The sequence below is a fragment of the Hesperophylax consimilis genome, chromosome 23, assembly GCF_061612785.1.
Source record: "Hesperophylax consimilis isolate HC1 chromosome 23, BYU_Hcon_1.0, whole genome shotgun sequence".
Lineage (NCBI taxonomy): Eukaryota > Metazoa > Arthropoda > Insecta > Trichoptera > Limnephilidae > Hesperophylax > Hesperophylax consimilis.
This window is the reverse complement of record NC_142858.1, coordinates 12,189,859-12,211,792: the sequence shown is the minus strand read 5'-3', so window position 1 is coordinate 12,211,792 and position 21,934 is coordinate 12,189,859. Positions and strand designations below refer to the sequence as shown.

Genomic DNA, 21,934 nt, shown 5'->3' with positions numbered 1-21,934 from the left:
TATTCAATATTTCGTTCATATATTTCATTCAATACTTACATAAAAGTGGTTTAGCTTCTTAGCTCAGATAATCTAGCTCCTTTTTTATCAACGAAAAGTGACAATTTAAGAGTTATTTTGTTATGAACCAGTTATTTTGGTATTGTAATTGTCGTTTTATGTCACCAACTTCTCCCCCCTCCCACCCCCCCCCCCAGGAGCGAAAATAATTTCTTTCTCTGGCCACCACTCTCATCGAGGATACTAGAAAATTTACATGGTTTTAGCTCCTTTTCGGATGACGTCTAGCTTTATTTTAAAAATCGAGTTGGCACCACTGCTCTATATCGATGACAGACCCGGAGTGAGTGATTTATTTATGGACCCAGACATCCCGAAGGCGGATGCATCCCCAGGTGTTTGTTGAATGAATTATTAATGTCGTTAAAAATAGCGTTTGCGGAGAAACAAGCTACTTTATTTCATAAAAAAAGTTATTGCCACGAGGGACACATATTATTTTTTAAATCATTGGGGATTTGAATATTGTTACTCCAGATTTTCCTTGTTACACTTAAGGTAATGTACTTAACTATTCAACTTCAACACCTTAAAATATCATAAATCCGCGGGAAAATTGAGCAGGTTAGAATTCAGTATCCGCCCAGCAAACTGCAATACCGCGTAAGGACAAAAATTTAGAGTAATAAAGAACTTTTTTTCCTATAATAATAAAGATTTTGACTCCTCAACTCTACGTGTTATACCCGTATATACTATACCTTGAACTACTAAACAAGATTCATTGAACACAAATTTAAAAAAATATATTTTGCTTCACAAGATAGTCATTAAGCCTTACACGAGAAAAAAACGTTTTTCGATACCCAGTGTGATTGCAGATGTCGAAGCTCTGAGAAGAAAAATAGAAAATTACGAAAAGTTTTACTTACTCTTCATGAGGTAAACTGTCGTAAAAATTGTGACATTCTGCTGAAATTATAGATTTTAGTTCCTTTTTTTCATTAACCCCACACAGGAGGCTTTGAGGAAAATAATTTCTCCCAGGGTCTATGTCATCTTTTGGTATGCTGTGTGGAGGGTATTTTTTGAGGAAAGGAAGGAAATTTCTGAAATGGTTGAACTTTGTTTCGGTAATTTTGTCGGAAAATATGCAACGGATTTAGATGTCCTGATAGTTGGCGAGACTTTTGCACGTCCAGGTAGAGTTGAATATTCTCCGTCAAATGCTAGGTCTGATATCCTATAATCTATAGTTCCGTTAGAATTTTATCTCTGAACCCTGAGATCTACAGTCACATTATCACTCACTAAACGGCCTGGTCTGATTAAATCATAAAGCAAAAATCACTTAGCGGAATAATCCTTTAAAAACGCGTGGTTCAAGTGGGCAGCTACATAAGGTTTTAGTTTAAATCAAAACGTATTGACCTGGCAGAAAGATCTCCGTTTGAAAGTTTTCTTTCGATTAATGAGTGCACCGAGTAACACTCCATTCGTGTGTAACCATTTAAAAAATAATAGAGTAATTGTGACATTTTTCTGCATTGCTGGTCTCAAAAGTACATTAAAAACAACGTAGTTCCTATTTTGTGCGGAGCAGCCATCTGTGAAAATAGTCACTGGTTTCTTGTAATTATCAAGTTACTTTGAAATATAATCGACGTAAAACGCAGCAGCTTTTATTTCAGATTTCATTTCATCGAACCAATAGCACATCATACGATTATTTCCTAGGTTATAAACCGCAAAATTGTGAACCACATATTTTGTCCTAAAATAAATGAGCTGACAGGTGGCGACATAGTTTTATAGCTCTCTTTTTGCCAACTTTTTATGTTTAGATTGTTCATCTTTAGCTGAAACTTTGAGATTTTTACGGTTGTAATGATCTATTTATTTTCCATTCTATAAGCACAGCACAAGACATACTCATCTTTCTTCGGTTTGAATACGGAAATATTTTCTTCATTTTGAACACTTTCCCGGAGGCGCCTGGCAAACTCTTTTTCTTTGGCGTCTTGCTCGTAAATGTATCTATATTGAAATATTATAAAAAAGTTAAATCGGTTTTAAAAAAGATGCATTAAAAAAAACTAACTTCTTTCTCGTTGAGCTGTATTAAACAAAACTTGCAGGAGCTTTAGTAGGAGTTTACTAATGTTTGATATTATCGCAGTAAGTAAACTGCCCACCAGCACGTAGTTTAATACCGCGCGAAATCTCAATTGTGCTACTCTGAGAACTTACGTGGTATTGCAAAAGTTTGTTACGTTGATTTGGAGTATCACCTATGATATAAATATATTAATCCTCCACGAAAAGACCCATGGGCAATTTACTACCTATGGTTAATCCGGCACTGCTATATGAATCACTCGTAATATTATAGAGATATATTATTTTACATCACAAAACTCATTAATTGGTAATTCTAAAACCATAAAAAATATTGTGACAAATAAATCATTTTTTTACGACGCATGAGAACATTATTTTCTCATACTAGAAAAATGGTAAACATTTTAAAAGTACATACAAAAACGACATTTTTTTCGTTTGTTTGCTGGCCAGTGCCGCAGCAATTCGTTTCATAGAACTAAAAACTAATTCAATAATATAGAAAAAAATCTACGTTCACACGTTCACACATATATACATTTAGTAATAGATCTATACTTTAATTCCAGTAAAGAGGATAAGTGACGAGAATCAGAAAATAAGGTTTCATTTACCAAAGTGAATAAGAAAACATTTTATTTAAAAATGATTAATGATTTTTCATCTACCCACCCATTTTATTAAAAATTGGCTGGCAATAATAATAATTTCCTGATTTGTAATTTGTAAATGGAGTTTTTATTGAAAAAATTAAATAGCTCTATGCATAAGTTTGTAATTATAAAAAAAATAATCCATAAATATAATTTTCGCCACAATCGTTCGTGAAAGGTTTCTGGCAGTTTCTGGGTAGGTCTCGGCGTATGGGAATAGACAATACGCCTGGCAGAAAATAATATTTTTAACGTCACCATAAAAAAGTTATTTACCTACAAACTTTTGTCATAAACATAGTCGTGAAAGCACCAATTTGTTTTCTAATTCTAGCTAGCGAAACTTTCTTCATTTTGATTTGTTGTTTATCACCGATTTCTCTGTTTCTGTAGATACTGTTGAAGGTATTTCAGATATTTGCTCCAAAATAAACGGCCATTAGCACAAGCAGCACAGTGAACAGGAACGTGTTCAAACGTGTTGTTGAAGCGTTCACCGACTTTGATGCAATAATAATTATTATCATTAGTCATCCCATCCCAGATGAGTTTTTCTAATGATGGCTCCAGCGGCGACGAGATGCCGAGTGGTGGCCACGTTAACGTGAAAGATGGTATGTATCCATTAGTTTATCTATATTGGGAATCAAATAAGTAATCATAATTATCGGTCACTGTCCACTTTTGCCATTTTCTACCAAATCACTTTTCTAAGTAACTTGACAGCGATGAGTCAACATTTGTCATTTAACTCGATGACATTATATCTAAAACAAATAATTCGGTTGATAGTCATTGGATTTTGAATTTGGGCAATATTTCAAAAAAACTTTTCTGATATGAACTGAAACTTGTTTATTTACCGAATTATTTGCATATGTCTATTATATTAGTATTAATTATATATATATTTTATAATATACCTATTTTGAATAGAACAGCTTCATTAGCGTCTTATTTATCTATGAAACATGCTTACCGTGGGAAAGGTGAGTTCATTGTTATTGTTTTAACAGTTATTATGTTGATTTCATTAGAATAATAATTTTTAGTCTGGTCTGTCTTTCCCTTTTATTATTACTGATTCTGGATGCCATATTATTCCATTATCATTGTCATCTTGTCTGATATTTTCCAGTGGGTCATTGTTCAAATATTGACTGCATTTTGGATTTATTTTAATGGATTAACTATTCATCAATGTTCAGCAACAAAAGAAAGGGGTACGTCGCTCGAAAACTACTTCGGGACCCTTTCTAACAGGGCCCAATAGCTTCAAGTGTGCGAGCCAACAAGATTGAATAAAAAAATATATTTTTCTCTCTTTACAGTGACTAAGGGGTGGCTTCTTCGCACGGACGAAGAATTGGCACACCGTTTACAGGATGAAGAGAGTAAGTTGTACTTAATCCAATTTTTTTTTTTTTTTTAAATTCTTTGAGTTGTGTGTTCTCTTGAACAATGAAATCACAACCATAATATATTTAAAATAAAACTATAACGGCAATAGATGTAAGAAACTACGGAGTACCTCAAGCCTCAAGGATCAATTCCAAGCCCTCTAATATTTTATGTTTCTACAAATATCACCCCTTCCCGTTCAGAATGAGGCAGACAAAAAAAATTGGTTCACATTCGAAACCTAATGAAACATGAAAGGAATAAATATTAATTTGCTTCACAACTTCTTTGACCACAAATCAATCAAGACCATAAACAATGCAACAAAGGTTGAAAAGTTTGCATATGTGGAAGCGTCGTGCACATGAAATTAGCATTAGCGGTGCGCACATAAGGGGCGCAGTCCATGCATGCTGTAATTTTTTTCAACCTTTGTTGTATTGCATGCTGTGTTGTTAATATCTGAACAAAATATAGGGTAACCTAACATAGCGCTGGATTTAAAATTCTCTCCATGTTTTTATTTTTAAAATTGGCAGCTCTAAAAATCTTATATTAGTAAATGTAGAACCCAACACGAAAGAATAAATAAACACAATAAAACTCACGATTGCTGAAACAGTTTGTGAACTTTGTGGAATTTTCTTTTGGAAATTTCTTTATATACAGACAGATAAATTTCAAAGCGGTCCAATTAAAACACGACTTTGCCACTCTCAAGTCAATTAATAATCAATATTTTGTTTCCAGTAACAAAGCATTTGTGTGGCAATCGTCATCGAAATGGTCAGATTCGAGAGGATTTCCCAGCTGCGGCAGCTGCCCAACGCCGTGTGGAAGACAAGGCACGTCGCAAGGCCCGCCTGCAGAAGCGACAGTATGTTGATAATTTTAATAATAAATTTGATATCTACTACATTGTAGTTTTGTTGTGGACTAATTTATCAAACCAGTTTTTTTAAATCAGCAATTTTGTGTTATAATATTATGTCAATAATTTAAAAGGCATAAGGCACCAAGCTTTATAAAAATAATTTATTATGTACAAAAGTACTTTTAGATAAAATTTATTACATTCTGTTTGTAAACATATTTTGACAACAAAGAATTGAGTTTTGAGAAGTTTTGTAAATTTGTGTTTTTTTTCTCTCACTTGTACCTTTACATACTGGCTTTGTGTTTTTTAAAATCAATTTACTTCTTATTAAATGTTTTTTCACATTAGTTGCTAATCCTAATGATTAATGGTATAGAATTTATTTTTTCAGTAAATACAAATGTTTCTTTGAAGTATACATTTTTGATCTATTTGATGACTATTTATTTTACTAACACACATTTATTCTTCTTTTCTTTTATCTGGCATGAGGATAGTAAAGTTGGTAAGCATGGGTTCTTTATTTTTCATGTTTTTATTTATTTTTTAATGTTTTCAATATTCATTTTTTTCCCATATTAAATCGCTTATTTTGAGATGTGTATTGACTACACAGCACCGGAGTTTTTTTTTTTAGCACAGTAAGGGAAAGGTTAATGAAGAAGAAAAGGTTGTCACAGAAAGCTGAAATTCTTTCCATTTTTACATCAATTTAATGGTGATTTCCCGATGATTTAGACCACGAACTGTCACTTGTCGTGAGTGAAGGCACTGATTAGTATTATTCGAAAACATGGATGTTTCTTATCAGTCATGATTTATTTTTTTATTGATACCACATTGCAGTAAAACTTTTTATATTGTTATATTTTATTACATTTAAATAGAGCACGACTAAGAAATTACATTAACTCTGCCTTTTAAATACAATATAATGGTTATCTATGATTTTTTATAAGAGGTAGAGTAAGTTAGCAACTTTATTTTTATTGATAGCGCTTTGATAGTAAAAACTCCAGTTTATGTGACATAAATGATAATTGGTTGGATGCAGTGGTCAAATATTTATTTATTTTAGGGAAATCAACAAACTACATGTCCTCAAATGTTCACTGTAGGTTCTAACCAAGGTACTAAAAAAACAATTATAGACTTACTCCTAAAATTACAATCTATCATTAATACATTAACCGTCTTAGTAATTAGATTCTTATACGCCAGTTTAATGTTGGTACAAATGCAAATATGAATACAAATGCCACGGTAATAAGTAAAAAAATTTACTGTTCATCATGTTTCCAGTCACACCAGGACGTGAATACTTCTGACTGACGTGGCACCGTATATAATAGAAACAAGAGAGCCACGAACCATTATTAGTATGAAACAGCATGTACAATGCGCGTTGCCAACATCATTTGACATGTTATACAAAATGTTATATATTATGCACTCGATTTAGTTGAAAACAAAAACTCTATTAAAAAAATGTTACAACACAAAATCAATAACAAATGTGCTGTAGATTCACCAGCTTCCTCCTTTTACTACGAGTTTCCCTACACGGTGTACATTTATTATGGTAACCAGATTAAATTGAATAGTGACAAAACAGAACACAATAAAATAATAGTTTTGTATCATATATATTTTTTTTTTCACCTTCATTACTTTAATTCAACTTTCTATTTTATCACGGTTCTGTTTCATCATTGAGCCATGTGTATTCACACTGCTTGAATGTACGTAGAGCGGAGGAGGATGCGCAGGTGGCGCGAGAGCTGCAGGCGTTGCAGCAGCTGGAGGCGCAGAAAGCCCACCGCTCCTCGCACCACGCCCCTCCATCACTGGCGGGCCACTTTCCTAGTCAGGTGATTTATTCTACTATTTTTTTTTTGAATTTTTTTACTTGCTGTACACTGCTATACGCTGCTGTGGCTCATTCTGTCTGTGCAGATAGAGAAATAATAGTGCGTGTTGCTTTTATGTCCAACAGATGGCGCTATTTAAAAAAAAAACAAAAGTTTGTCCAACAGATAGTGCTGTTTAAAAAAAAAGCATTACTTACCTGTCACAGGTGACAACTATATAATATCGATAAATAAAAACACGCATATTCGAATGTAACGTTGTGTCAAAAATTCAAAGCGATTTGGTGAAGAACTTTCAGAGATTTAAGATTTTAAACCAATGAACATTTTCATTTTTTTATTCATATAGATTTTTACATACAATATTTTTTTTTAATAAATCTATTTTTTTTCTCATTTTTAAAACTCTTTTTTTTTTAAAGATTTTCTAAAATATCATTTATTTCCTCCGGACTTGTCATGTTTGGGGGTGGAATAGTTATAAAATGATCAAAATTGATAATAAAAGACAATAATAATTAACTACTTACACAAATGAAAGAATATCTTTGTTTTAAACCACTTTATTACATTTATATACGTCAATGTAATAAAGTGGTATAAAACAAAGATATTCTTTCATTTGTGTAATAATGTCAAGCCACAAAGTGTTTGCTTCCTTCGATAATTAACTACTTTATAAAGCTTATCTACACTAGCACATCTTTTAAATCTTTTTCCATTACTTTGTTGTGTATAATAGGAATGCGAATGCCATTTCTTAAAAATAATTCATGTTGCATGAATTTAATGAAATTCTGATTTTTAATGCTCTAAAATAATTATATTTTTAATGATTTTCAGAGTGAGTAAATAATGTAATGAATGATTGAATGTTTATGTATTGGTAAAAGCGGCGTCATCCCATAACTTTTTTGCGATTTTGCAGTATGAAATTTTACTCCCTTTTCTTTCTTTTGTACAAGAACGTGTTCACTATTTCAAATCGGAATTACATAATATCATTGTGCTCTTTCAAAAGTTTTTTCCATGTGCCAAGTTCCATATCGAAATGAATACGATTTTCGATTATGAATATAACTACACACCTTCAATTCATTATTCTGAAAAATTGTAGAGAGATTCTAGGAAACTAGAATGTTACTGAAGTTGCTAATGTTTTACGTTTCTGACACATTTTGCCAATAGGAGCCACATTTGTGCATACTTTTCCAAGTTAATTAATTGTGGGACAAAAATTTAACCATTCAAAAACTAGGGCCTTTGAGGAACCTAAGAGAGCTGAGGCCACCCCCTGACCTCGCATGGCCTGAGTGCTTACGGGATCTATTCATATACCCATACAGAATCATTTCTTTGTGAATATTTGTTTGTTGTCTGGTTTTCCCAAATATTATATTCTGCTCTTTTGCCCTTGCTCTAATTTAAAATATGCGAATAGCTACATGTAATAATGCGAATCAGTGCCAAGCGACTCATGTTTTGTTAGTTTGCAGCAGGGGTGTAGAACCTTTTCGCCGTCGGGGGTCATATAGATATTTGCAGTATCACCCGCAGGCCGCACGTAGAATTTGGTGGCAGTAGGTGGGTGGTGGAGGGGCGTAAGTGGGGGGGGGTTGGGTCAGTAAAACCTTGAAATATTAAAATATTATAACCTCATTACACCAAGTACTGATTTTATTTTATTTTTATATCAGACCTGACAAGAATTCTTTGAATATTAAAATAGAAAATGAGCGTCCAAAAATCATGTTCAAAAATGAGTCTACTACTATTAATTTATAAACTGCACTTGGAATGCGAGAATGGTTTCCCTGGAGTTGCGAACTGGTTCAAAATTCGATCTGATTTAAACTTATTGGCAAAACAAAGCATCAGGTAATTTATAATATTAAAATTATGATAAATATTAACCAGAACATGAGAACTCTATTAAATAAGTATGATAACTATATCTCGGGTCGTGTGGCAATTATCGAAGATTAATTGCACTATTGGAAATTAAATGGAACATTTTAAGTACAAAATGACATTGGGTAATAACAATAATTTTCTAACCTATACATATTCAATAGTTTGAATGTGCAAAATTTATACGATTAATACGATGACCAGCGATTACTGTTAACTACACCGGAACCATGATGACCGCAAAATATGCCTCCATTCTGTCCCCTCAAGAATTGCTCCAATCCTTCCAGTTGAAAAGAGTTCCCTTGACCGCTGCCCGCTTGGTACTGAATCTTCCGCTGTCTGACAGTGGCGCTGCTGGCTGTTGATCCGCCATAGACGACAATGCCATAGACGATCCAGAGATAGAGTGTGGATAATTCACACTAAATGTAGCGGGGCGAAAGTGAACTGCTACGGAATTATTATTACTATTCGGAAGACAAAACTGCATTTAACTTAGTTTGTGCGAGTCCCCAGCTTTGATTAAAACTACACCCAGCCTATGAAAATGGCTTCCTCCGATTTTTGCAGCACACAATCTGCGTCTTGGATTTTATATCTGTACTTCAACCAGTGGCGGCTCGTGACTTTTGAGTGTGATATAGTGTTAAAGTTTGAAAAATTCGACATTATTGATGTTGAATGTCCAAAGTCCAAAATTATTTTTATATTTTTTCGAAATTTCATTTTTTTGTATGATAGCACCGCCGCACGGATTTCCGGAAAATCTTCATAGAAAAAACTGAATTTTCCAAAAAAAAACAATTTTTTTGGCCACAACTACATCAATAATGTCATTTTTTGGAAAATTAGCATTCTAATACACCCAAAAGTCACGACCGCCACTGACTTTAACACGAGAATGGTTTCCTTCTTAAATGCGTCTGGAGACGAATCTACAACTGTAGTTTTATCTACAAGCGAGTCCCCAATTTAAATAGAACCATACTCATAATTTCTTATTGGTAAAATGATAAGAAATTTAAATTAAATTAAAAAGGGATGTTGGATCGAATATTTAATTAAAAATAAACTGTCAGCTATTATGTATGTTTCTCTGGGTTTTGTAATAATGTCTTTAAAATGTATATGAAATGTTCTTGCGTTCTGAAAGTAATTATTTACACTCTTCTTTTTGTGGTCAGCAGCTCTCACCAAAAGTGCTCGGGGGCTGCAGGTTCCCCAACCCCTGGTTTACAAGATTTAATATTCTCTTTATCTCATGTTTCAGTTTCCCGAGAATATTAACATTACCAGTGCAAGTGCAAGTGCAAACAGTCACTCGAAGAGCACAAATACTTCAAGCCTCAATAGTGTGAATAGTTTTACAAAAGACTTTCTTATGGCCACAACATCATCATTGAATGACACCCCAAATAACAACGAGATGCATCTGTCCGATCAATCAGAAGTGAATGGGAATTTGTGTAAAATGATGAAAAATCAATCCCTCGGAGAAACGAGTGACTTTATGCTGGCAAGTGGATCAGGACATCAAATGTCAGATGAGGCAGCGGGATTCTCTACCACGTACTTAGAAGAATTGGAGGCTGCTTTGGGAGTTTCCAGGGAACAACTTCACCAGGAGCAAACTCGTCTTTTGCAAGAAGAAAGAGATGCCGTCAGTTGAGATAATTTCTCTCTAATTTTGCCTTTTTACCTTGTAATGTGTCTACAATTTGTCAAGGATTGGTCGAGTACACGTATGTATATAAGTGTGACTTGTTTCAGGAATTGGCCCGATTACTTGGCAGCAAGGGAAAAGAAGTTCAAATCGAGATAAGAGATGGGGAGCTAGCCCGGCTTTTACAGAACAGGGTAATGTACCAATGTAATATCAACATTAGCAACATTGCTAAGAGTTTATATTTTAACTTAAAGTGTTTTGTTTTCTAGGAATACGAGCGATTTCGCAAATTAAAGGAGAAACAAAAACTTCGTGCTTTAGAAAAGCAACGATTGAGGAATTCATGGGAGAGTTCACAATTAGATTCCTCCGCCGATGTTGCAGATTTGTACTGCCAACCATGTGATCTCATTCCCGGTAAGTTTTCCAACAATACCTAATAGTAATATGTATGTGTCATCCAATTCACAAAATTCTAATTACAAAATATAAGAACATTTAGATGACAATATTATGATGAAGGATAGTGACTCCTCTGGGAAGTGATTAGTAAGATACCCTATTTGAATGATTAGGTTTTTAAAATGCATATATCAACGCTGGAAAGGATAAATTGACATACTGCTAAATGGCGCTTTAGCCAAATAGGTGTATTGTTCCATATTATTATTATTTATTTTTTTCCAGCGGGTAATCGCCAGAAAGAAGGCGAGCCCATAATTTTAAACAATTATTGCACTCTGGGCGAGTTTCAAGAAGATCCGTACTATACAGAACCTTTCAACACTCGAGAAAGTTTCCCTGAACAAAATACGTCTTCGCAATCCGATCATATCAACAAATCTTTCCGCCCTCCTCCCGCACCGCCCCGACCCGCCGGAAGACCAAAGTAAGGCTGCATAGTGAAATTATGTTAAATGTACATATATATTAACATAAGAAGTGTATGTAATACATATTATGTGTAAGGAACACTAACTGCACATATTTCATAGCACAAATTTTGTTACATATTTGACTAAGCGTAGCAAAGACCTGTTTTGACTCTGTTTGCATTTCATCTGTCTGTAAATGTGTTCCTCGTTTCGTCAATCCTGTCAAGATGGTAGTCGTGTTTGATAGTACTTTATTATTCCACCAGAGCATATGAGCGTTGTGACTGATGAAAGCTGTCAAGTCGGAATAATCAACATTACTTGAAATCTACTGTTCGCAGAACTAGTGCTTTAACAGGAAAGTTTTTTTAAGAGTTTGGTAGTTCACTCTTCTTTTAGGCTAATTAATAATTTTGATATAATTGATTGAGCTTAGTGAAGTCCTGTTTCAACTGACCACTTTCCATTTCACCTGTCTGTAAATTTGTTTGTGTGTTCCCGGTCCGATCAATCTTGTCAAGGCGGTAGCCGTGTTTAACAGTACCCTTTTATTTATCCAGACTACAATTTATAGACTACCACCTGATGAAGGGAAAGAGTTGCCTGAAGTCTTAATAGAATTTTAATAGATTTTCATTTCTGGGTCCTACTGTGCAGGTTATATATGTGTTTGTATGTTGTGTTGTCAATTTTTTGCAGAATGGCGGAACCTGATATTCAAAACCACAATAATTCTTCCTCGGGTGAGTAATATAATTATTAGAGCTCTTTTTTCTGTGTTGAGATTTCATTCTTATATTGGTTATGGTTTATACTACAGCGAAACCCTCGTAGAAGCTTTTTTTTTACTAGGAATCCGAGAGTAAACTTCTTTTGTGGGAAACCTTGTGCCCAGGTTCCAAAGTATGTCTTTTTTTATTTATTATGAGGGTTCTACTGTATGTAATGCTGTATTACATACTCTTCCACACACATCCAACTGGCCCGCCGTTTTTAAGAAAATTTGTGAGAAAGGATTGAACGGAAAGGACGGGCTCGAAAAGATTGGGCTTGCCTTTCCTTAAGTCAAGCCTGTTACTACAAAATTTCCTTTACTGCAAAAATTAAGTCAAGAGATTCATGATGAATTTATTTTATTTTTTACAGCAATAGCTTTTCCCGAAGAAAATGTTTTTGTGAGAGTTCCCCCCAGCCCAGATGCTTTGAACGAAGAGGATGAATCAAAAAGGCATTCCAAAAAGGGTAAATCAAAGCATCATGACCGTCAAAAGGGCAATTCGCTGAAAAATAATTGTCGACAGCAGTAAACATAAAAGATTTACTTGCATAACCATGTGTAACTATTACTTAATGTGAAATATTGACTATGCAAATTCAAGGGAATTTATTAATGTGCAATCAAACTTCATGTGAACATGTTTAATTAGGGGTGTTAATACCTCCACAAACTGCTACATCTCCCCTACAATCTTCCTCGAATCAATGTTCCATGCCTCGATGCTAGCAAGTCCAAACTTTAATGCTCCTTTCATGTTGGCCAGCAGAGTACGGAAATGAGTTGAAGGTACTTGTGTATCATCTACGAGCATTTTCGTAACATTTTCGACATTTCTTGCCTTGGCTCGGAGGCTCACCGACCACCCCTGTATTTAATCATAATATCGACGGTCCCGAAGAACAATGTCGGATGTGCAAATTTGTAGTTTTGCAGTTTTGCAGTAGAGCTGTTTAATGTTTATGTATTTTTACATATATTTCTCCAATTAAATAAGTAGGGGTGCAAGATATCGAACAACACTATATTTCTTGATCTCAAAAACAGTAAAAATGCAGAAACAAAACTTAAACAGCTCTATTGCAAAACTACAAAATTACACATCATTGTTTTTCGGAACCGTCGATATATTCATTATGTATGTTGTAAAACTTCCATAATGTTAGATGAGGGAACATTCTGCATTATATCGATAGGGATGAGAGTGTTAGTAAAGCCCTGGCCCACTTATTCCTTGTCGTGCTCATCTTCACTAATTTCATTAAAGATGCCTTTTATTTTGTGATAAATACCCGTGCAGTTATTTGCTTTCTTGAGAGTATGTCTCCTCTATTACACTGTCCAATATTTCACTGGCAGAACCCATGACACAATTTATTTGTTTTAATAAAGTGATACCCGTATTCATAAGTATAAATATTTAGTTTCGTAAACTTGTAAGCAGATAAAAATAAGGTTTTATTATGTACAACATCAGAAATATTTTTCGTAATAGATCTTGGATAACTTTATTATTTTTGATTACAATTTTGTCCCGGTTTTGCCATAATATCGACGCTGGAAAGGATAAATGGCAAAAACCTCATTTATCAGAGCAGTACAACCCTTAAGCCTTTTTTTTATACTTTCCAGTGTCGGTATGTTTTGATGGGATACGAGAACAAGAAGTATTCATTTCCTTGGTGTAATTGATTCATTATTATTATTAAATACAGTTTCAAATTTGGAATGAATCGATTGCTTGTGGAGAAAAACCTATTTTTTTAAAATTATTATTTATGCATATAAGCTGATATGTACGGTTTTATTGTAACATCAGAAATATTTAATACTATGATGTTTTATTTAATGATTCACAGTAGATCTTGGAATAATTTTTTTTATTTTTTATCATTTTATTAAAATATAGTTTTCATAATCCGATTTTAGCTTAGTTTGTCTTTATGGAAGGACCCCTGTTTTACAATAATATACATATTTTTATAGTCTTCGAGAACAAGTTGTGTTAATTTCCTTATATTATTGAATGCATTATTATTATTAAATATCTACAATTTTCCATTTATAATCAGCCACAATGTTTTGATTGGCTTTTATGAAGTGCATGTTGTAAGCACAAAGATACACCTAATTTCCTATGTATTTTTATTTAATACAAGCGTTGCTGTGGATCAGTCTGTGTGTGCAGATAGAGAAATAATAGTGGGTGTTGCTTTTATGTCCAACAGATGGCGCGGTTTAAAAAAAAGCATGTTTGTCCAACAGATGAGGCTTTTTTTTTTTTAAATAAAACATGTTTTTACCTGTCATTTTAAACAAATTAACGTTTACATTTTTATTTATGTAGATTATTACAACTTTCAAGCAAAGTTTGCTACATTAAAGTCTCTAAGCAAAGGTCGCAAAAGTCCTGATATTGTTTTTAAAAGGTTTTATAATGGGGTACGTTCGACTTGAAAATAACAACATTTATTTAATGGATTTCTTCTGGATGAAAAGTTTTTTTAAAGTTATGGATGAAGTTAAGATAAGTGTTGATAGTGCTACACTCCGACTTAAATAAATATATTTAGTATTTGAAAATGTCTGACGATGTATTAGGAAACCATTACTTTCCTTTGTATTTTGATTTGCACTACATATTTTAAAATGATATTACATCTTTCAAGTGAAAGATTACTTGTGGAGAAAAAGGCTTATATTTTTAATGTTTTGTACGGTTTTATAAAACCAGATTATAATCTGGCAGGAAGAATATTACCAAGTTTTAATCATTCCTGATGAAACACCCAGTTTTGTATTTTTACATATTATTATTATTTATATTTGTTTAAATATTATAAGCAGGAAAAATATTAAACCATTCACCCAATGTGAATGTGAATTGTGAAAATACCTGCATTTATTAATTTATGATTTTACCCTTATTATTGTTACTGTACTGTACCTGTGCACCATTTTTGTTTTTAAGTTTTGTGTTAATTTACTTTTTGTTCATTATATACCAAAATGCTAGTAAAGCACATGAGAGTTTTAATATTAAAAGTTTATAAAGATAAACATTACCAGATTTTTTAAATAAACAATATTATAAACCATATTATATTCTATTACTTTCAAACCTTAAAAATATGTGAAATGAAACAATAACTTCATTTTTTTTTGTTGATAATAACCAGTTTCGCTTTAATCCCAATTTTCTTCAGGGTTATATGAAATCAGCATACAATATGTAGGCAGAAAATAAAATAGATAAGTGAGTAGTGAGACATAGATAGGTTATTTATATTATAAGGGTAAGACAATAATATAACAGAATAATGGCGGGTGAAAAAAAACATTAAAAAAAAAAATTACATTTTTTTGCCTGAAATAAAAAGAAGAGAACGTCAAAGGGCTTAGTGGAAAATTTTGTGGGTTTAGTGAGAAATGTACCTAATATAGGACTACTGGACAGATGTAATTGATTATTTAAAACAATGCGCCCTTGAGATGATATTTCACCAAAACGGCGCTATGCTATCCAATTATTACAGTAATAATTTTGAATGGCTTTCTTTATTTACAAGTCTTCAAAATAATTTCAGATGGTAAAATTTTGCCTCAATATATCTTCATAATACAAATTATAATAGCGCTTCGGACTTGTGGACCAGGGCCCCTATTTTCTAATGCAGATTCTTGACAAGTATTCTGGAATCCAGCCTTGGAAATTGGAACTCCCTCTAATGTATTGTCGATTGTTAGCGGAATTCACCAATTTTAAATCGGTAGTTCCGAATCAGAAAGCTCAAACTAATAGACGTACTGTTGGAAGTCTTAATGTAATTGATTAAAGGGTATGTATTACAATTTACACAATCACTACTGGTGAAATGTGTACCTAGGCTTTTCGTTAATTTTGGCATATTTTATTACCTCTGGATATGAACTTTCAGGTTGTCTGCCAGGTGCTTCTTCCGATGTAAAAGATAGCAGAACGCGTTTTTTTCATGATTAATTATTAGCCGTGAACTTTTCCATTAGTTTTAGTTAGGTGGCACGTTGGATATTAACTATGCAAAAATGTTTCCAGGATTCCTCCCAATTAGAGAGACTTCTTAACATATTTTCAAAGATGAAAAATTTGCAAGATGAAAATATTAACATTATAGTTGGAGATTTCAATATAAATGTTAAAGCAAATGCAGACATATACACAAAAAAACTGAAATCTATTATTCAAACTGGAGGTATGAAACAATTAGTTAAAGATTTCACACAAATTACTAATATCTCTGAAACATTGATTGATCTGGTAATCTCAAATAAATTTAACCTATGTATTAATGTATTAGATAAACCTAAAATTACTGACTATAATATGATTCAAATTCTAATAAATGACAGAGAAAACTAAAACTCCAGTAAAGAAACACAAGTAATAAAATTTAAAAATTACAAAAGATACAATAAAGAACTCTTCATTCAGACCTTAGAGACTATTGATTGGAATGAAATAAATCAAATGGAATATAACAAAAAATCTGACCAGATGATATTAAACATTAAAAAATCCATTGATGAAGTAGTTCCAGAACAGAAGATACGTAAAGGAAACAATAATAAATGGTTGACAAAAGAACTACGCACAATGCAGCACGATAGAGATACATTTTACAAGAGAGCACGCCTTACTAATAGTACTATGGATTGGATTAACTACAAAAAATTGAGAAATAAATACTCTAAAGACATAAAAAGAACGCATCATCATCATCATCATCACTTTTGGCTCTACAACCCCTGGTGGGTCTTGGCCTTCTCAAGAGTCTTCCTCCACTCATCTCGGTCCCGCGCCAGCTCTCTCCAGTTTCGAAGCTCCAAGGCAGACAAATCTTTGAGGACGTTGTCGCTCCATCTTAACCTTGGCCTTCCTTCTCCCTATCGGTCTTGAGCTCAGCAGGGACTTTGGTTCTTGATGCTCGGTCATTCTCTCCACATGACCTAGCCACCGAAGTCTTCCCAGTTTTATGAACTTTGTGACGTTTAGCTCCTTAAACAGCGTATAGAGCTCATTGTTATAACGTCTGCGCCAAAATCCATTTTCTAGAACCGGTCCGAAGATGCGCCTCAAAATTTTCCTTTCAAAAACATCCAGTGCTCGCTCATTCTTCTTAGTTAGAACAGAGTGGTATATTTATGGTTAGAACCCACGTCTCGGCTGCGTACGTAAGCACTGGTCTAATTAGTGTTTTGTACACTAATACCTTGGTGGTTCAGGAAAGCAGTCTGGATTTTATTTGTTTTTGTAGGCGGAAATAGCAGCGGTTTGCATTCACGATGCGCTTCTGGATCTCCTCTGTAGTGTTGTTATTGTTTGTTATCAGGGAGCCCAGGTATGTGAATCTTGGTACCGTTTCAAAATTTTGGCTTCCACATACGAGAGATGGGGTTTGTTGGGTACATCCTACGGCCATGTATTTGGGTCTTCTGCTGGTTTACTACAAGACCCATATTTTTGGCAGAACTTTCAAGATTTATGAAGGCGTCTTGTAAATCATCGGGATTTTTCGCAATTATGTCGATATCATCAGCGTAAGCCAATAGTTGCACAGAGTTGTCAAATATCGTTCCTCTTTTCTCAATGTCTGAGTCACGAATAACTTATTAATAAGGCTATGTTAAATAAGAGGCAGGCCAATCCATCTCCTTGTCTCACCCCGTAGAGCGCTTCAAATGGTTCGGACAGATCACTGCCAACCCTGACTCTACACGTTACTGGGGACATTGTCAGTTTCACCAGATTGATCAGCTTACGCGGTATTCCAAACTCACTCATTACATTATACAATGCGTTCCTATTAATACTGTCATACGCGGCCTTGAAGTCTACAAAGAGGTGATGAGTCTCGACATTGTATTCTAACGTTTTTTCTAAGATCTGTCTCAAGGAGAAAATTTGATCAATGCATGATTTGCCTGGCCTGAAGCCACATTGGTAGTTGCCAATAATTTCCTCGGACATTGGGAGCAATCTTTTGTACAAGATGTTAGACATAATTTTATAGCCGGTATTTAACAACGTTATTCCCCTATAATTACAGCACTCGAGTTGGTCGCCCTTCTTGTGTAGTGGACAAACAATTCCTAGTCTCCACTCTTCGGGCATCTCTTCTTCTGTCCATACTTTTTGAATTAGAAAAAAAAGAAAAAAAAAAAAAGAACGCATAATGAGTACATAAAAAATAAAATAAACTTGGAGAAGGGGATCCCAAAGAAATTTGGAAAAGCATAAAAGAATTAGTACATGGCGATAACAAAGACGACATAAAAATAGTAAACTTCCCAAAAGATATAAACGAAGAAAACATGGCTAATAGCTTTAATAAATATTTTATAGAAAGCATCACTCAAATTAACAAATTAATACCTAACATTGTTGTCAACCCCACAAATGATAATAAGGACTAAAACAAAGAATTATTGGTCTTCAGAAAAATAACGGCAGAATATTTATTTAACATTTTAAACAAATTTAAAATAGTTAATATATAATTAAAAAATAGTTCAGATGGATTGACTATTAGTTTAATAAAATATGCATTTCCAGTAATTGGATCTACTCTATTAAATATTATTAATCAGACAATTGAAGAGGGAAAATTTCCACAGTCATGGAAACTATCTACCATTATACCGGTCCCAAAGGTTAAAAATACCAGAAAATGTGAAGAATTTCGACCAATAAACACCTTACCGAAATATGAAGTGATAATAAAAGAACAAATATTGGTATACTTAGATGAACACAATATTTTATACCAAGAACAATCAGGATTCAGATTTAATAATTCTTGTGAAACATCGTTAAATGTAATCGTTAAATAATGGAAAGAAGGAACGAATAGTAATAAATTTATCTTAGCAATATTCATGGATTTTTAAAGGGCATTTGAAACGATAAATCGAGAAATATTGATAAGAAAGCTTAAAGAAATTGGTTTCTCAACTGTAGCCACTAAATTAATAAAATAATATGTGAAAGACCGAATACAGGTAACAAAAATTAATAATCAATTTTCAAAACCAATGGAAATTAAATTAAGAGTACCACAGGGATCAGTCCTTGGACCTCTATTGTTCATACTCTATATTAACGACATGGTGAAAATATTTTCAAAATGCAAAGTACGACTATTTGCCGATGATACACTAATATGTATAATTGGAGAAAACTATGAAGAACTAATAAATATTTTAAATAATGTATCAAGATGGCTAAAAATAAATAAGTGAAATTAAATACAAAAAAAAACAAAATTTATGGTAATTGGTTATAAGAAGACATCCAGTGAAAGCAAAATCAAAATTGGTGGTGAAATTATTGAAAATGATACCGATATAAAATACTTAGGAGTTATAATAGATTCCAAACTCAGCTTTAACAAACATGCTGAACATACCCAAAAGAAAATTGGAAAAAAGATATCTTTTTTGGGAAAAATTCGCCAAAAACTATCCGGAAAAACTGCAATTACCATTTATACATTATTGCTCCACATTTTAACTACTGCTCAACTATCCTTTTCCAGTGTAACGACCGAGAACCAAATAAACTTCAAATTCTCCAAAATAGGGCAATGAGAACAATACTCACACGAAATAGATATTCAAAAGTAAATAAAATGTTAAAGGAACTAAATTGGCTAACGGTGAAACAGATGTTGAACTTGAACACGATGATATTTGTACACAAAATAGTAAACAACCTGCTACCCAAATATTTTTCAAATAAAATTGTATACACCAAGGACATACACAAACATAAAACAAGGACGTGCAATGAAATCAGTCTACCAAAAAAGGACAAGGCGAATACTCAGAGTAGTATACTATATAAAGGGATGAAATACTATAATGCGCTGCCGGAAAACCTAAAGTCTGGCCCAATTGGAAAGTTCAAGATGTTGTGTAGGAGCCACATAAAGCAAGAAAAAATATAGTATATTTATATGTACAAAATTAATTAGTAATTTGTAAACTTAAATGTACAAATTACTAAAATAAAATTAATAAATAAAAAAAAAATAAAATAGAAATCTGGCAGAACGCTTTTTTTCTAGTCTTATTTGGTGTTAATTTGGTGTAGGCAGGGCCGGCCCCGAGCCAAAAGTCCACCCTTGAGGTGCTGGGTTAGGTATTAGATGCCTTGGTTCCTTGGCAACTCGGCGCCCGGAGCGAACTGCTCCAATTGCGCCTTCACAGAACCAGACCTGGGAGTAGGTGGCCTATCAGATATGATTTTCAAGGTCTTCGCTCGAACTTTATGTGTGAAACGACGCATAGATGTTCGTGAACTAGGGAATGTGTAGTGTGTGCCGAAACAGAGTTGTGTGGTGGTTTGTACTCTCCTACCTATCTCTGCGGGAAAACGGCGTGATGATTAGTTAATTTATCCTACATAGCGATAAGATCCTAGAATATCTAGAACCTAGATGTATTCAATCTGAGGTGATTTTAATTTGAATTCTAATCGATTTGATTGAATATCCAAAATCTTATTTGTTTTACTTAAGAGTATTATGTCGATTCATTTTGTTACTATCTTATATAAGAAATAGGTACCTACATATTACTACTCTTTTCTCCTTTCCGACTTCGAATTTCGTCGACGCAAACTCTTTTCCTCTTCGCCGAAGGGAAATACAAGGGAATAGCAGTTTAAACTTAATTAAAATATTTCTACTACTTATATATTTTTTTTACTTTCGTCATGTTTGGAAACGCAGTTTCAATAAAATTTAAACTCTGCCACGTTTTGCTGTAATGCCACGTAATAATTCAAATATTGCTAATAATTTTTACATAGTTCAAATTATTGATATTGAAAAGCTCTAGTCGCCATTTCCTAACAAAGTGTGCGACAACAACAAAAAATGGACTAATAGATTGGCGCTCGTTTTGAAACTGCTATTGTACCTATATACATAATATTTACCTACACTTACAGGACAATAACATGTAAACGTAACACCTTCGCATCAACAGCTCAACAATCGCTTGTGATAACAGGGAGCTACAGATTTGTAGTAATGATTTATTAATACTGCCAGCAAATATTTCATTCGAATGATTTTTTTATTGTTATATGGATCGAATGTTTATATTACAAATTTTTTATGTTATTATGATTAGCAGAGACCCAACTAGGTAACTCCTTTAAAGCTCTATAAATCCGCTCGTGGCGGACAAGCGAAGTATCCGAGACCATTTCAATTGCAAATCATTTTTATCAGCAAACAATTTCGGCTCTCTTTGTCGTCACTATTTGCATATCTAACGAGCGCCCCCCGGCGCACGGTGCGGTGGACTGAACTCCGCATCGAGATGTACGGAACATAAACCCCTGAAATACTTCCACAAATGCCTCAATTCTGCGTGTTACATCGGCTAACTGGGCCGGGCACCCATCTCGGGTAATAAACTCGTTTCGATGAGCCTAAAAAATCGAAACTCACTTACTGTGGTAGCCGACGAAATGTGATCACATTTTTTTCTTTGGACTAAATAATGGTAATGCAATGCATGCTTGATATATTCAAGAACAATTTCCATTGCGCCCCTACTAGATACCTGGAGGTTGAATTATCGATACCGTCGTGAAAATTTTAACTAATTCTTAGGCTCCTATCCGGCAGTCCTATCCTAATTTTTTTCATGAAGAACTTTGTAAGGTTTCTGGACACCCTTAAAACTTCTCCCATTTTATAGGATATGAATATTTGATTGGCAGATGGAT

At 33.6% G+C, this 21,934-nt stretch overlaps 1 protein-coding gene across 1 annotated transcript; it reads left to right on the top strand.

Moving 5' to 3' along the window:
• Positions 1 to 3,012: 3,012 nt before the first annotated feature.
• Positions 3,013 to 15,216, top strand: LOC149412332 (uncharacterized). The gene is made up of 10 exons (XM_089645860.1): positions 3,013 to 3,388; positions 4,106 to 4,168; positions 4,926 to 5,052; positions 6,803 to 6,923; positions 10,108 to 10,497; positions 10,608 to 10,694; positions 10,773 to 10,920; positions 11,191 to 11,392; positions 12,078 to 12,121; positions 12,525 to 15,216. The coding sequence occupies exons 1-10, from the start codon at positions 3,319 to 3,321 to the stop codon at positions 12,683 to 12,685; spliced, it is 1,413 nt and encodes a 470-aa protein (XP_089501986.1). The 5' UTR covers positions 3,013 to 3,318; the 3' UTR covers positions 12,686 to 15,216.
• The last annotated feature ends 6,718 nt before the right edge of the window (positions 15,217 to 21,934 follow it).